The sequence below is a fragment of the Monodon monoceros genome, unplaced genomic scaffold (genome assembly GCF_005190385.1).
Source record: "Monodon monoceros isolate NGI ecotype Baffin Bay Population unplaced genomic scaffold, NGI_Narwhal_1 Super_Scaffold_20, whole genome shotgun sequence".
Lineage (NCBI taxonomy): Eukaryota > Metazoa > Chordata > Mammalia > Artiodactyla > Monodontidae > Monodon > Monodon monoceros.
Window position 1 is genome coordinate 87,075,774 of NW_021703777.1, and position 15,795 is coordinate 87,091,568.

The following is a 15,795-nucleotide window of genomic DNA, read 5'->3' on the forward strand; positions in this document are numbered from 1 at the left end:
ATATTTCTTATGAACTGCTTTTCAATAACCTTTTATGGATTTCAGCACCACGTACTGCAGGGTATTACATTCGCTTGACATATACACAGTACTGACCCTTTGGGGTTAGGATCTAGGTTATGTGCATCTAGTTCGTTCTCCGTTGGTCGGACCTTAGAAGGCAAAAAGGAGGTCCTCCAATTGTCAGCATCCAGTACTTGTTGAAGGCAGATATTCCTAATTGATTAAGGAAATCTTTCCCACTGAGCCGCAATAGAGCCTTGAGGGCTTTCCCAACATGGTGCTTTAGGGAGCCATGGCATATCCATTGGAAATGGCACTGTTTTCATTCATTCATTGCAGCTGCTAAACGTCATTTCAGTGAAGATCAACCTTTGACACATCTTGCATACAAGCTAACCAGGGCTTAGGGAAATGATTTTTAGCTGTAAATGTTAGATGGATATGGTACCTTTAAAACAACCCACAACCATCAACAAAATCTTGAAAAACCTACCTAGAAGAGCTGACTAATAGAGTCCAAATCGAGCGTTGGCCAACAGTTATCAACTGGAGGAAAAAGGTTAACTGAGAGGTTTGTTAACTCAGGCACTCAAGGAGAAAGAAGGGAGAAGTAATTGAATACTTAGGCTAAAGATCTAGGGCTTTGCTGCCATTTAACTTTGAATCTACCTAAGACCAAATTAAAGGCCTTGTGAAAATTATGACACTTTCCCTCATTTTTCTCAACTTTCAAATGAGCTGTGATATTAAGATCTGCCAGAGTATCATTAGTTAACACTTAAGAAGACTAATGAAAATTAAAAATTCAATTTTCTAATTTAGATGTTTTTAATTAATAGCCTGTTCAATAATTATAATAATTCACATTTACAGAGTGCCATCTAGTTTACAAAGCCTTGTAGTATGGTACAGTACAGTTAATATATACCAAAGAGAGTCATGTTGAGTAAGCATGAAGGTAAATAGTTATTTCAATGTTTTCATGTTCATATTTGATAAAACTCTTCATGTTTCTTCCCAAAAGAATGACACTAAAGAGAGAAATTGTTTTATCATATATTTGCTCATTTGTGCAAAATATAACACAGCTGTAACCAAAGCATAGCTGTAGATAAATGACATGTGCTTATTCTATTCTTCCAAAGATAATTTAGTGCCAGATACTTACTAGGGTGAAGAAAGGGAGGGAGGGGTCTTTTCTGCTAGTTTGGTTCTTTACAAATAGATCAAAGAGTGTGATGGTCTATATTCCATAGATGCCTGAGCCAAAAGCACTCTTGAGGCCACTAGCCTCAGTCTGGAAGCAGATACCACCCTACCACCCTGCCTTTCCCTGTGTCACAAATATTGACCAGTTCCTTGGTTAATTCTTTGACTAAGACAGTCTGTATCAGCTCCCTTTGAAAGACAGCAATTATAGTGCAAATGTCAACTTGGCTTATATTAAGTCATCATAATTAACTAGACGTTTGTGAGAATTTTGGCTTTGAGATTTTTATTTTTGTTTTTAAAAAGCAGATTAAAAAAGAAAACTAGGACATAGAGATTGTTTACTAACACAGTGACCCATAGGTAGTGAGAGCTTAGTATAAAGATTTGGGACTTACTGTTAAACCAATTCCCACTTGGACTATTAGATGCTGTTTTTGCTTAAAATAAGTGAAAACACGTGAGTATATGAGAGACATTTGTTAAGTGCCTGGGCTCTAAAATTAGGTAAGACCTAGTCCCCACATCCAGGGAGTTCAAGTCTACTGGCTGGTAAAGATACATGAAGAGGCAATAGGGTGTGTTAATTGCTATCGCAGAGGGTGCGCCTGAGGTACTGCAGCGGCAAATGGGTCGGCAACCAGCCCTGGGAACGAGGGAGGGCATCCCTGGAGAGGGTGAGATTGATTTGAAACCTAAAGGGAGGAAAGGGCAAAGGTTTTTTTCACCTGTGTTGTCCAGTGTGGGAGCCATTAGCCATGAGGCTAATTCAGCTAGTCCCAAATTTAGATGCACTATGAGTGTGATTGAATTTTGAAGACAGTACAAAAAAAAAAGAGTGTAAAATACTTCATTAATATTTTTTACATCAATGACAAGTTGAAACAATAATATTTTGGCTATGCTGAGCCAAGTAAAATATATTATTAAAATTAAATTTGTTTTTTTACTTTTTAAAATGTGCCTCAGAAAATTTAAAAGTTACATATGGTGCATTATATTTTTATTGGAAATTACTATTCTAGGCAGAGACTTTAGCTTATACTAAGTCTCTGGAAAAGAACAAGCTATATTGGGAAACTGCTAGTCATTTAATTAGAACACCAGGGTACAGGAGAGGCAAGAAATAAGTCTGGAGGGCTCCATGGTAGCCAGATCCTTGAAGGGTCCTTTAAGTCATAATAAAGATTTTGAAGAATATCTTGAAGGCGTAGTGGAACTATTTAATGAGATTACCTGCAGGAAGTTTTTCTGATTGATTTCCTTCCTCAAAATGATCTGCTTTCTTGTGCCATAATGCATGTGCAAAATGTATTTTTATGGACTTGGAGATACAAGCAATGATTTTTGACTCATTTGACTAGATTAGCTTGTAAAGTCATTCATGAGACAGCTAAAGGAACTAGGACAGTTTGCCGGAGTTGGTCGGGTAGGTGATTTCCATTCAGATTTCTGAGACACCCTTAAAGTAATGAATAAATAGCAAATTATATCTGGAATATCTTGGGTGCAGTGCTGGATTATTCATTAATTCAGATCAATTTTATAATCAGGGGAGCAGCAAAACAGAGGCTCCAAAAGGAAATGAAAAAAATAATGTTACAATCATGTAATAGATATTTTACAAAATTAACCTTTGCTACCTTGTCTTGTGGTCTATAATATTGACTTATTTTTGAGTTCCATAAGAAGGAGATGGTGGTTTAGGTCATCTATAAACTTTTTAATATGTATGTGTCCAAAAGTCTTTATTCAGACCGACTTCAGTGTACCAAATCAGACAGCTAAGAAAAGACTAATAATTAGTAATTACACAGAATCATACGTTGTGGTTGAATATTGCCATTGTTTAAGTTGCTGTTTTCCTCCAATTTCCATCTAAATGCTCTCAAAACCCAATTTATCCTCTGCTTTTCTCAGTCTCATAGGCTTGAAATAATTCAGGATATTGGAACTCTGGAAGCCAGAGTATAGTACTTAATGTCTAATTATATCAACTCTTAAGTAAACTAACCTGGATGTATTCACATCCATCCAACCTAAGACACTAAGGAGGAGTATTCCTGGACCGTACTTGGATGGAAGTAACTTCGGTAAACTGAAAGCTATAGTTTTGTTTCTCCCCTGAAAGTGTCTCCTAGTTGAGGTCACTTACTGAATGCCTACTGAATCAGATGAGGGTTATCAATGTTAAGAACAAGAGAAAAAGCAACAAAAAAGGAAACTTGTTTTGGCATTATGTCAGAGTTTTGGCCTTTGTTTCTATCCATTCACACCTTTTCATGGTCATTCACCCCTCTCTATCTTTTAGATAGAGGACCTAGCTATGCCATTCACTGTAGAAGTGGCGTGGATTTTATCCACTCATCTCATCTATAGTGTTTGTAATATCCTTGGAATTTTTGAGGAAGTTAGGTTGTAACTAATCTGGAGGTGAACATAAATCTTTCACTGTCAAAGTTGACATGCAGTTTCCTTAGCATAGGAAGAGGGATTTTTAAATTATCCTGACTTGGAAATGTAGAATAAAAGTTCTGAGAACTAAAATCCAAATTATATCAGGCTGTTCCTTATTGTTACCTAACACTGCAGAGCATTTTAGTGAGATAACCCACAGAAAAGCATCAAGCACAGTACTTGGCATCTGTTAGAATTTAGTAAATGTTAATCTCACTAATTTCCTTTTCTTCTTAGTCAAACCCCTATTACCAGGAGTTACTTATTTTTTGATGAGAAACAACCATTGTATATTTTCCCCAGCTAACTGGGAGGCTCTACACACTTTCTGGTAAACATTTTGATAATGCAAAGTCAGTTTAATTCAGTCGGATTTTTTTTCTGTGTTCATCCCCTGTGTTTTGATATAATGAGGATTTACCATACCTGTTAATGCAACATAAATCTTCACTTTTATTATCCACCCCATCAGCAAACTAGCTTTTGTGAAAATTGAAGCTAAAATATACTTGATAAATGTTCCTTCCTCCTCGATAGTGAAAACTGGTCTGAAAATCATTTTTCAAGGAGCTTTTTCCAAAGGTTTAGAGTTCCTCCAAGCCTTTAAGAAGTTGGAAATGTTATTAAGCATTTTGATTTCTTTTCCTTTCATCTCCTGTTTAGAAATTAATGTCTTGAAAAATTGGCTGCAAATGTTAAGGTTTTTTAAAGATATGGAATCTATTCATCTGTCTAATAAAACTGCAACATGTTAAAAATAATCAGTTCTTCACTAGACATTTTGGTCAATCTTGGAAAGATTTTTGTCTTTGCTTTTTAGACCTTCAGATGCCTTTTAATTTCATTTTTATCACTAGGAAAACCAAACACTCTAATCATTTTCTCAAATGAGAATTTCAACATGTATTCAATCTGTGATCTTTGTAAGATAGCAAGATGTGGTCGCATTCTTATGTTGCATAAAAGAAGATTGACAGTCAAATAGGTAATTTAAGTGATTGCGGAACAGCCCTTTGGATTTCTGTCTTTCCTATCTAGGTTGTGTCTTTTTTTTACTGCAGAATGTATCAGTATCCGATATAAAAGGTCCTCTGGTTTATCCTTTTTTGGGATTATCGTTGCATAGAGTTTCGTGTAAAGAAGCAATTCAGAGACTATCCCAATATGTCTGCATATGGATGTGCATATGGTCGATTTTCACTTTTACTGTGAATTTCCTTGAAGATGAACATAGGCTGTGTATATTCCCTTAATGGTAGATGAGCAATTTCTTTGTGATGGTTCAATTTCTTTCTCTCTCTTCTGCATTTCTCCCTCCTTTTCCTCTGTACAGTAGTAACCTTCCTAAAAACATTCATTAAAAAAAAATAAATAAATAACACTCATGCAAGCAGGCGCCAGGAAGTTTAGATAACAGTCCCATCAAATTCTGCTGTTTGGCTGGAGCTGGCTGCATAAATAGAACGGAATGTGATGTGATGATTCCCTTGCTCAAGTGTACAGCACTGCCCTGGGATGAGCCTCACTCTCCATTTATATTTATTGAACTCCAGGATGTGCTGGGTGCTCTGGAACAACACAATTACAGCCTTCAGTTGAGACATACAATCTACATGGAAGCGAATCACTTCGTCTGGTCAGTTATGTAGGCTCAATGGTTGCTGTCAGAGAATTGTGTTTTACCAGCTGTTTCAGTGGAGTGAGACAAGTGAGAGCACTACACTTAAACCATAAAAGCAAATCATGGAAACCTTTGTTAGTACACTCAGCTGAGCTACCTGGGTAAGGTTTTTCCTATGATAAAGCACCAAACCTGGTTTTCATTCTCCACTGTCTTAGAGAGTCTCAGAGTAAGGACCACACTTAGTCACCTTTGATGTAATGAAGGGTATGGAACTAGGTGTTAAAAGTGATTAATTGATTGATTTTTCAACAAATATTCATTAAGAAGACTCTTATGTTTGGGTACCCTTAAAATATAGTAGTCGATAGGACTGGTATGGTCTGTGCTTTCATGAAGCTTTCATTGTTGGGGGAGATAGACATTAAACACCGAATAAACTATTAATTATTTAATTACAATTGGGCACAGAACTACAAAGGAGAAGTAGAGTGTTCTATCAGAGCAACTTGTAATAGAAAGCCGAACCTCACCTCAAGTCTCAGAAAGGAAAATGATTGTTGAGTTCACTGTAATTCTAGACAGTATGTGTATGTTGGTGGAGGGGAGGGAGAGGCAGTGTGGAAAGGGTATTCCAAGTAGCAGAGAAGCTGCTTGTGCAAAGCCCTTAGAAAATGAAGGAGCACAGTACATACTAGGGACTGAGAGAAGGTCAATATGGCTGGAAATAGAGGAAAGGAAAGAATGGGATGTGGGAGCTGAAGCCCAAGATGAAGATAGATCCAGACCCTGAAGGGCCCAGTAGGTTCTGTTAATGATTTAGGTCTTTCCCTAAATGTTATGAGAAACTACTGAAATGTTTTAGATCATAATTGGCATGATTGGATTCCTGTACTCTTCGTAAAGACTATTCTGACCGAAGTGAAAGAATAGTTTGGAGGAGGGTAAACACAGACACAGGATCCAAGTAAAGAGGCTGTTTTACTGGTCCAGAAAGAGATGCTGGCAGCTTGATTTAGGGGACATGCAATAAAAGAGGCAGATTTAGGAAGTAAAAATCAACAGGACTTAAGGAGTGTTTGGAAATGTGGAGGGGACTAAGCGGGAAGAATCAAGGAAGGCACTTGGGTTTTTGTCCTGAATAACTGGCTAGATGGTGTTAACTTCACTGATACACGAAAGACCCACTGGGCAGAGGCTGAACTACAGAGTTTGGTTTGGGTAATGTTGGTCCAGTTTGAGGTGCCTATGGGACATCCAATCTGAGATGTCAAATAGATAGTTGTTTATTTGAACCTGAAGCTCAGAGGAACTTTCCTGATGAAAACGGAAATATGAGTGTTGCATATGGTAAAAGAAGAAACATGGATGATCAGATCACCTAGGAGGATATGTATTATAGGGTCTGTGAATTGTTCAGTTACGTTTCTCAAACATTTATTGAGAGTCCACTCTTTACCAAGTTCTTTGCTAAATACTGGGCACATGAAATGGACATATGTTCAGTAAATAACATAGGACATCTCTTTGCTTTAAGCCTAAATGACTTTTTACATCATCCAAGATGTAAAAAGATATTCTCAGCACATCCAGAGAAAACTCTTAGGCAGGCTAAATCTGTACCTTTGCCCTGTGTTTCCTAGTCTCTGCCTCCGTCTAACTTAAATCTCTCCAACCTTAAATTCATTTCATTCTTGTTTGCCATTGATAGACTTACAAGCTAACTGGTAAGCACTTCGTTATACTAACTTCTTACACCTTTTCTCAGCTTGAGAAACATCATCATATTTGGCCTTGTCTTCTTGGAATAAGAGATACACGATTACTTCTTACACTAAGAGTGCATTCTTGTTCTGTAAAAAGTGATCCATCTTCAGGCTGTAAAATATTCTTCCCATATTTTGTAGGTTATAAATTGCTGTTGACTTTCAGATTATGATGATATTGACTCCACTTGTGAAAATTAGGCCACACCCTTCTCGTCTGTTCCTAAAATAAGATTCATTGGCAAAGTGAAATTTATAGCCTCTTTTATAGCTCTTATTCTTTGGAGACCCATGGCTTAAAATGGCCAGTATTTTAAGACTGTATTTTTAAAATTATTGTCTTTGGACCACCTGTATCAGAATCACTGGGGTGTGCTTGTTAAAAATAAAGATCATTGAAGCTTACTTTCCAAATTTTTTAAATACAGCTGGAATAAATCCAATAATTTGCATTTTTAATAAGCACCCCAGGTAATTTGTATTTATACTAGAGTTTAAGAATCAATATTTTGAGGGGTGTCAAAATTTGTATGTCAAACTGTCATGCTGTACATCTTAAAATTATATAGTAATGGATGTCAATGATTTGTCAATAGAACTAAAAAATGTGTATAGTTTATTATTACAATTCTGAGTTAAGGAGAAATTAAAGAGTTTTGCAAGCCAGGTCAGTTTCCTACCAATTTTGAAGATTAATAATCGAGTCACAAGTGTTAAAATATTTAATAGATATTATTCAGTGATTCAGTGATAAAAAAAGATTGCATTACACACATTTCTTCTGTAATACATTAAATTTCATGTGACAAAGGAACAGAGATGGATAGAAAAAGTAGAAGAGAGTGAGAGGTGGAAGAGAGTGATACTGAAGAAATGGAAAGTAAAACTTGGTTCAAGTGTAGTCTTTTGTTCAGGTTTAGTGTGTGTTTTGCTTTAATTGGCATGCTCTGGGGGGGTTCTTATTATGCATGATTGCACATTTATAAATGTTTCTAGCATTCAACTTCTTTCCTATCTTCAGATCTAGCAAGTGTCTTCTCACTTTCCCCCCCTAGGAAGAACGCCGTGTGATTTATGTTGGTAAAATCAGACCTGACACAACACGGACAGAACTGAGGGACCGTTTTGAAGTTTTTGGTGAAATTGAGGAGTGCACAGTAAATCTGCGGGATGATGGGTGAGAATCTTCAAGATTATTTCTTGTTTAGAAGCTGACATATGTAAAAAATTATGGCCATAAGATTACTAGAATGGGAATGCTTTGACAGATGACATGTTGAGTTCAGAACCTTATTTATTTTCTTTCATCCCTATTTATTAATCTTTCTAGTTGAGATTTCCTGTCCCAGAAATAAGTATTTAGCTGCTTGACAGGACAATCACACTGATAAATGGATGCAGTGGTTCAGACGTTGGCACCAGCGAAGTCTCCAAAGTAGAAAGGGTTACAGTCATATATGCTAATCCTTCCTCACTAGCTTTGAACTTCTCTTCTTTGTCCATTGCAGAGACAGCTATGGTTTCATTACCTACCGTTATACCTGTGATGCTTTTGCTGCTCTTGAAAATGGATATACTTTGCGCAGGTCGAATGAAACTGACTTCGAGCTGTACTTTTGTGGACGCAAGCAGTTTTTCAAGTCTAACTATGCAGACCTAGGTATGGATTTTACTGTACATAGAATGAGGAATCCATAATGTAGAGCTCAAAATGGAAGCATATGTAAACTGTAGGCACATTGGGTTGGACCATTGCTTTATTTTACTAGAGGGAATATTTGAATACAGATTTTATCTTATTTTTTATTTTTTAACACACGAGGCAGTTTCAGAAGCAAGGGGCTTAAGTTTTGGCAACAAACAGAAGAAGCAAATTGTTTCTACTGTCTGCCCATATGCTGAAATTCTGCACTATTTGTATGTGTGTGTGTGTGTGTGTGGTATGTTTTGAGTGTGCAAGTGTTGTATTCGTTTGTAATCTGTTACTGCTTTCCGCGCCTACCCTGAATCCTTTTGTACAAGCTATAGCATTGGCATCATTGCTTTGCAAAACAGAATATGCAAAAGTCTTATTCTTTTTTCCTTATTATCTCACAAACTCTTAGAAATGTCAACATTTTCTACAAATTACACCCAGAGAGAGGAGAAAGTAAAATCACACTGTACTTTCTTTAAAACAAAAGAAGAAAAAAAAACCTGTTTTTTTTTAGTGCTTCCATATGCTAGGCACTGTGCCAAGGCTTTGTAAGCATTTTCTCATTTAATTACCAGAACAATCCTAGGAAGTGGATATTATCATCCCCATTTTACAGGTAAGGAAGCTGAAAAATAGATAAGTATTCCTTTTTGCCTGTTATAAAAGTTGTACAGACTCAAGGGGTGACATTTGGAAAATATAAAAAGGTATTAAGAAAAATAGTAAAATCACCTAGAGATAACCACTGTTACCTAGTATGGGATTTGCTGTTCAGTATTTTGTGTCAGAACGTCAAATTTCTTGTAGTTGAGGTCATATTATACGTATATATACGCTTTTAAGTTCTACTTTTCTCGATTAATATTATATAAGTTCATTTTCCACTGTGATTCAAAGGATGAAAAATAATTTACCAGTAAACTTTAATGGTTGTATAGTATTCTGTCTGGCAAATAGTGCCATTATACTTAATCGTTCCATTATAGCTAAACACATTTTCAGTTTTTGATATTATAAATAATGCCACGATGGACATCTTGATTTCCTTTCCAATTTTAATTTTGTTCCTTTCCATGTTATTCCCTAACTAATGTGTGTGTTGTAAGCCTTTAAATTCCTTCATGAAATAAGGAAGGAAAATGGCAGATGTCCTGTGCATATGACATAATTATTTAAATCAATTTATAATAATCATCATGAAATTAACATATAAATCTGCTCCTAAGCATTATTCTATGTCTATCTGCACTTGCTTTGGCTTGGTATAAAGAAAAAAATGAATACCAAATACAGGGCTTTTTTCTTCCTTCAGCTGAACTGATGTCTTCCTAGAGTAATTGATACAGGTGGGGTGCATTGTTCAGGAGGTATATGCTATAATTCACTTCACAAGCTAAATAGATAGTATGAAGCAGGGGAGAGACAGCTGACTGTTAGAGAGATAGACGCCTAGGGATGAAAATATAAAAGGTGGCAAGTCATTTGTTCAAATGTTGGCTGTTAAAAACAGTCCAGACAGATTGAAGTCTTGAGTTGATTTGACTTATTTTCTTCAGTGATGAAGGCCAGGGTGTTTTCTAGTCTCTCAAAACATCTAGAGTTTAGAATAAGCTACCTAGAGGGGCCTTTAGATCGTGATTCATCACTGGTAAAGGGAGCATGGGATAGTATTTCCAAATTGCACTGGAGCCTCCCTGAAATATTTCTAAGAAGAATGCTTCTCCTCTAGTTATCTCTCTGCCTTGCCAGCAGCAATAGAAACTTTGCCATTGCTAAGCTAACTCTGATTTCCTAAAAGGTGTGTTTGATGTGTATTGTAATAGCATGGATTTTTCCGTTTCCCTCCAGCCTTACAAATGCAGGAAGTGGAGTCGATCTGAGTGTAGGCCTGGTGTAGTTGAAAGCACCTTGGCTTTGGAATTTCGCAGGCCTGGTTTTGAAACCTGAGTTAGCTTTTTGACCTTGAGCAATTAAACTCCCTCTGCTTCTGGTTCTTCATTTGTAAAATACATTATAATGTTGTTGTGAAGATTAAATATGTGTCTGTGAAGCCCTTAGCATAGTGTCAGTGTCTGGCACAAAATAGATTCTCAATGAATAGTAGCTATAATTATAATAAAAATGATTGTTATGAGAAGTTATAAATTTGAAGTTATTTTAAAATGAAAGAATCAACCAGGGGCCAGCTTTGGAACCAAACAACATCATGTATGTCTTGTCTTTATTCCCTGAATGGTTGAAGTTAAGTGCCTCGGGCCATGAATGCTGAATAAGGTGCATATAAGCATATCCTGGACTCTTAGAGGGGTTGGGAGCTTACGTGTATGTCAAGAGTAAAGTGAAAATGATGTGATACCGATTAATTTTACCAAAAGTAAAGCAACCTATCATTTTAGATAGATTACCAATTTTTAAAATTTTTATTTGCTCTTCTAAATTAAGTTAGCTCATATATCCCATTTCTCTGCTATTTTAAAATTAAAGTATAGTTAATTTACAATGTTGTGTTAGTTTCAAGCGTACAGCAAAGTGATTCAGTTATACATGTATATATATATTCTTTTTCAGATTCTTTTCCACTATAGATTATTATAAGATATTGAGTAGAGTTCCCTGTGCTATCCAGTAGGTCCTTGTTGTTTATCTATTTTATATATAGTCGTGTGTGCCTGTTCATCCCAGTCACCTAATTTATCTCCCCCCATCCCCCTCACCCCCTATCCCCTTTGGTAACCATAAGTTTGTTTTCTATGTCTGTGAGTCTATTTCTGTTTTGTAAGTAAGTTCATTTGTATAATTTTTTTTAGATTCAACATTTAAGTGATATATGATATTTGTCTTTCTCTGTCTGACTTCTTCACTTGGTATGATAAATTCTAGGTCCACCCATGTTGCTGCAAATAGCATTATTTCATTCTTTTTTAGGGCTGAGTAATATTCCATTGTATATATGTACCACATCTTTTTATCCATTCCTCTGTCAGTGGACATTTAGGTTGCTTCCATGTCTTGGTTATTGTAACACTGGGGTACATGTATCCTTTCAGATTATGGTTTTCTCCAGATATATGCCCAGGAGTGGGATTGATGGATCATATGGTAATTCTATTTTTAGTTTTTTAAGGAATCTCCATACTGTTCTCCATAGTGGTTGTACCAATTTACATTCCCACCAACAGTGTAGGGGGGTTCCTTTTTCCTCCACACCCTCTTCAGCATCTATGATTTGTAGACTTTTAAATGATGGCCATTCTGACTGGTGTGAAGTGACACCTCATCATAGTTTTGATTTGCATTTCCCCAATAATTAGCGATATTGAGCCGCATTTCAGGTCCCTGTTGGCCATTCGTATGTCTTCTTTGGAGAAATGTCTGTTTAGGCCTCCATTTCTCTGCTGTTGAGGCCACTTAATGGTTGCTTACAATACTATTAGTGCAAAACACAATGATTCTAGTTACTGCTTACGAGCCAGATTTATAAATGAGACTCAGAATTTCAAGGGATGATCAGCTTATCATGATGAAGCCAATATTTAAGTCTGGTTTCTATGAATCTGTAATCTGTGTGTCTTTCTGTTTACTGTTCTATAAACAAATAGATCTTTCCATTTGAAAGAGCTTGATGAAAAATCTCAAAGAGGAAAGACAGAAATTAAATTAGGACTATAGAGTCAAAACAGAAGGATGGATCATGATTAAGAATATGATCTTTTTGATCAGGAATTAGTTATGGCTTAGAATTTGTAAATAATAAAAAGTAAACAAATAACATCGGTCACAAACTCTTTATTAACTCAAAGAAATGTAGTATATTATCAACATCTTGAATACATATGTAACTTTACATATACCCTTGCCGTTCATTGGTAAATCAATCCCAGATCTAAACACAAATATTTTCAATCACGTTTTTAATAATATGTGGGTGTTCAAGACTAATACATTCATTAGACAAATACTGAGTGCCTACTTTGTGCCAACAGTTTTCTAGGTGCTCGGAATACAGTTGTGATGTGATTTGTTTCTATTAATACAGTATTATTAATTATAAAAATTTATTTTTTTAATTTGTTAGCGTGGCTTTCAGGTTATTCCTATAAAAATTTCATTATCTCTTACTTGTGTTGCAATAGCCTTCCTTTAGTGGAGGGAAAGGGGTGGAGTGGATGTTATTGCCACAGGAGTTGCATATAAACACATTGTCTCTTCAAGAAATGAGAAAGATTTTGTGGGTGCCGACTGACATAGTATGGCCTATGAAAGTTGGTATATACATAAGCACCAGCCACTGTATTTCACAGTGTAGAAACTCTTGAAATCCACTGTATCAAAGTGCTTTTAGTATTTACTGATGAAAACCCAGAAAATTCTGGGTTTCATGTAGAATAATCCCAAATTAAGACATTTTAAATATTCTCAAAATCTCCTCCAAGGAAAGATACACGTATATATTCTCGACGGTTCTATGCTGACTTTATGTCACACAGACTGCCATCACTGGACAGCTCTTCCGTCTTCATCTACAGTGCAAGTGGAATTCTGATTTCAGGTTAATCTCTGACAATGAGCAGAACTTTTTTGTGTGTCTACAGAAAAGATTTTGATTTGAACAACAGCTGCTCATGAGGCTTTGGTTATACAAGCAAATTATTCATTAGGCTATGAAGAGAAGAGTGTAAGCCAGTGTAATTTAAGATTGACCATATAAAATTTTAGTGAGGAAAGATGGGCCATTTTTGTCCTGTTTTTATATCTGAGGCTGACTATAATTGTTCATCTTACCTGGAAAAAGAAATGCAGTAAAGACAAGGGATGGTGAGAATGAGAAGAAAAAAAAAAAAAAGTGAAGGAATTTCCTTGTCTTTAAAGTAGATTGAAGCTGGTGGGGAAGGGGAATCAGCCTGGTTCTGGAGAGCTTGAGGGATTTGCAACCTTTTCAGAAGAACACCTTGTGAGGTCAGTGATTAGCCCCCATATTATCTAATATTACCTTTTTCTGTCACCGAGCATTTCTATTTTGTAATTTAATCTGGGTAAAACACAAATATTTATATTTTAGTAAGATTGTTAATGTTTCCCAGAAAGGTTTAGTCTTCTCTTCTAGTAAGTGCTTTCCAAAGAATGAATGTGTTTGCCAGAGGCTTTCTATTGTATTTCCAAGACACCTTTTCTCAAGCTGAGAGACCAGCAGAAATAGTTGACTTTTCCGTAGATGTCAAAGGAGAAAAATCAGAAATATTTGACAGAATTTTACCTTATGTCCAACGTGGCTGACATACATCCATTTTGTTCAGGGCTACTTAAAGTGGCATGTGGAGCTTTGCACAAAAGCTTGCTTGGACTAGTTTAAGGATCTAAGAAATACCATGGCTTTATTTATACGGGTATGTTTTTCCTCTCCTATTAGTGAGTAAAGAGGCTGCATTTGCCCTCTCTGGACATGAAGCATTTTCCTAAACCTTCTAATTTGGGGAGAGTTTGTGCCACTGTTGCTGGGGTCCCTCAAGGTACTGGAGATCGTATGTCCCTCCCTCCTGAAAGGGGAGCAGCCGGGTGATGAGTGGGTGAAGTTCTGACAATTATCTCTCTCCCACTCAACTGGCTTTCATGCTCAATGAAATCAATCCCACTGAATAGGAGAATTAGTTCCAGCTTCTACTTTTACCTCTCCAACTAAGTGGTTGAGGAACCTTGGGTAAGTCATTTAACATGCCAGGAAGGGAGAGGGGGCTTATTTTTAAAGCATATTGATTGACTAAGTTACTATTGAAAAGAAATATTAAAGTCTGTTCTGATTACCTCCAGGAGTGTTTAAATCTAAAATGAGTCAATAGATGACTGTTTTGAATGCTCATCACTCCTTACCCTCTGCAAATATATACATGTGCTATAAATAAATAAATATATAAATATACAATTAATTAACTAAAATATTGGTGTGTATATATACCAGTACCATATACTGTAAAAATACCTTCTGCAAATATATATACACATATTAATATTCATACATATAAATACCTTCTGAAAAAATATATATGTAAATATATGCATATATATATGTGTACACCAACATCAATATCATATACTAATAAAAGCTGGGCCTATTTTTTAAAGTATATCGATTGGATAAGTTGCTCTTGAATCAGGTAATCTTAGATTAGATGATTGAGTTAATGACCATCAGCAGAGGGTACATCTAAATCTGGCTTGGGTTTCTTTCAGATTCAAACTCAGATGACTTTGACCCTGCTTCCACCAAGAGCAAGTATGACTCTCTGGATTTCGATAGTTTACTGAAAGAAGCCCAGAGAAGCTTGCGCAGGTAACATGTTCCCTGGCTGAGGATGACAGAGGGACGGTGAATACCTCACGGGACAGCGCGTCCTTCCCTAACAGACTGTTGCAAGTCATACTTAGGAATTTCTCCTACTTTACACTCTCTATACAAAAACAAAACAAAACAACAACAATACAACAAGAACAACAACAATGGTTTACATGAACACAGCTGCTGAAGAGGCAAGAGACAGAATGGAAACCCAGTAAGCACATGTTTATTTATGGGTGTCAGCTTTGCTTTCCCTGAGTCTCTTGGTGATGGAGTGTGTGTGTGTGTGTGTGTGTGTGTGTGTGTGTGTGCGCGCGCGCGTGTGTTTGCCTGGTTTGGGGGAAGTGTGTATGTACAGGTGGGGACTGGGGGCACCTGACCAGAGCGTGCAAGGGCAAACCACTTCAAATGGCAGCAGTTCCATGAAGACACACTTAAAACCTAGAACTTCAAAATGTTCATATTCTATTCAAAAGGAAAAAAAAAATATGTACATCCAAAAGGAAGGAAAACCAACCAACCACAAGCCACCCTAAAATGACAGCCACTGATGTCTGGGCATCAGCCTCCGTACTCTGTTTTTTTTAAGAAAGTGCAAAATCAACTTGAAGCAAGCTTTCTCTCATAACGTAATGATTATATGACAATCCCGAAGAAACTGCAGGTTCCGTAGAACTCATCCTTTCTCTCTCTCTCCCTTTTTTTTCTTTCT

At 36.5% G+C, this 15,795-nt stretch overlaps 1 protein-coding gene across 2 annotated transcripts in view; it reads left to right on the forward strand.

Annotated features, from left to right (window-relative positions):
• The window catches only part of PPARGC1A (PPARG coactivator 1 alpha), a 95,369-nt gene extending 79,809 nt beyond the window's left edge, over window positions 1–15,560 (forward strand). For both annotated transcript variants that reach the window (XM_029235079.1, XM_029235080.1), the window contains 3 exons: window positions 8,112–8,233; window positions 8,565–8,716; window positions 14,978–15,560. In XM_029235079.1, the coding sequence (XP_029090912.1) occupies window positions 8,112–8,233; window positions 8,565–8,716; window positions 14,978–15,081 (378 nt within the window). In that variant the 3' untranslated portion in view covers window positions 15,082–15,560. The remainder of the gene's footprint in view (window positions 1–8,111; window positions 8,234–8,564; window positions 8,717–14,977) is intronic.
• The last annotated feature ends 235 nt before the right edge of the window (window positions 15,561–15,795 follow it).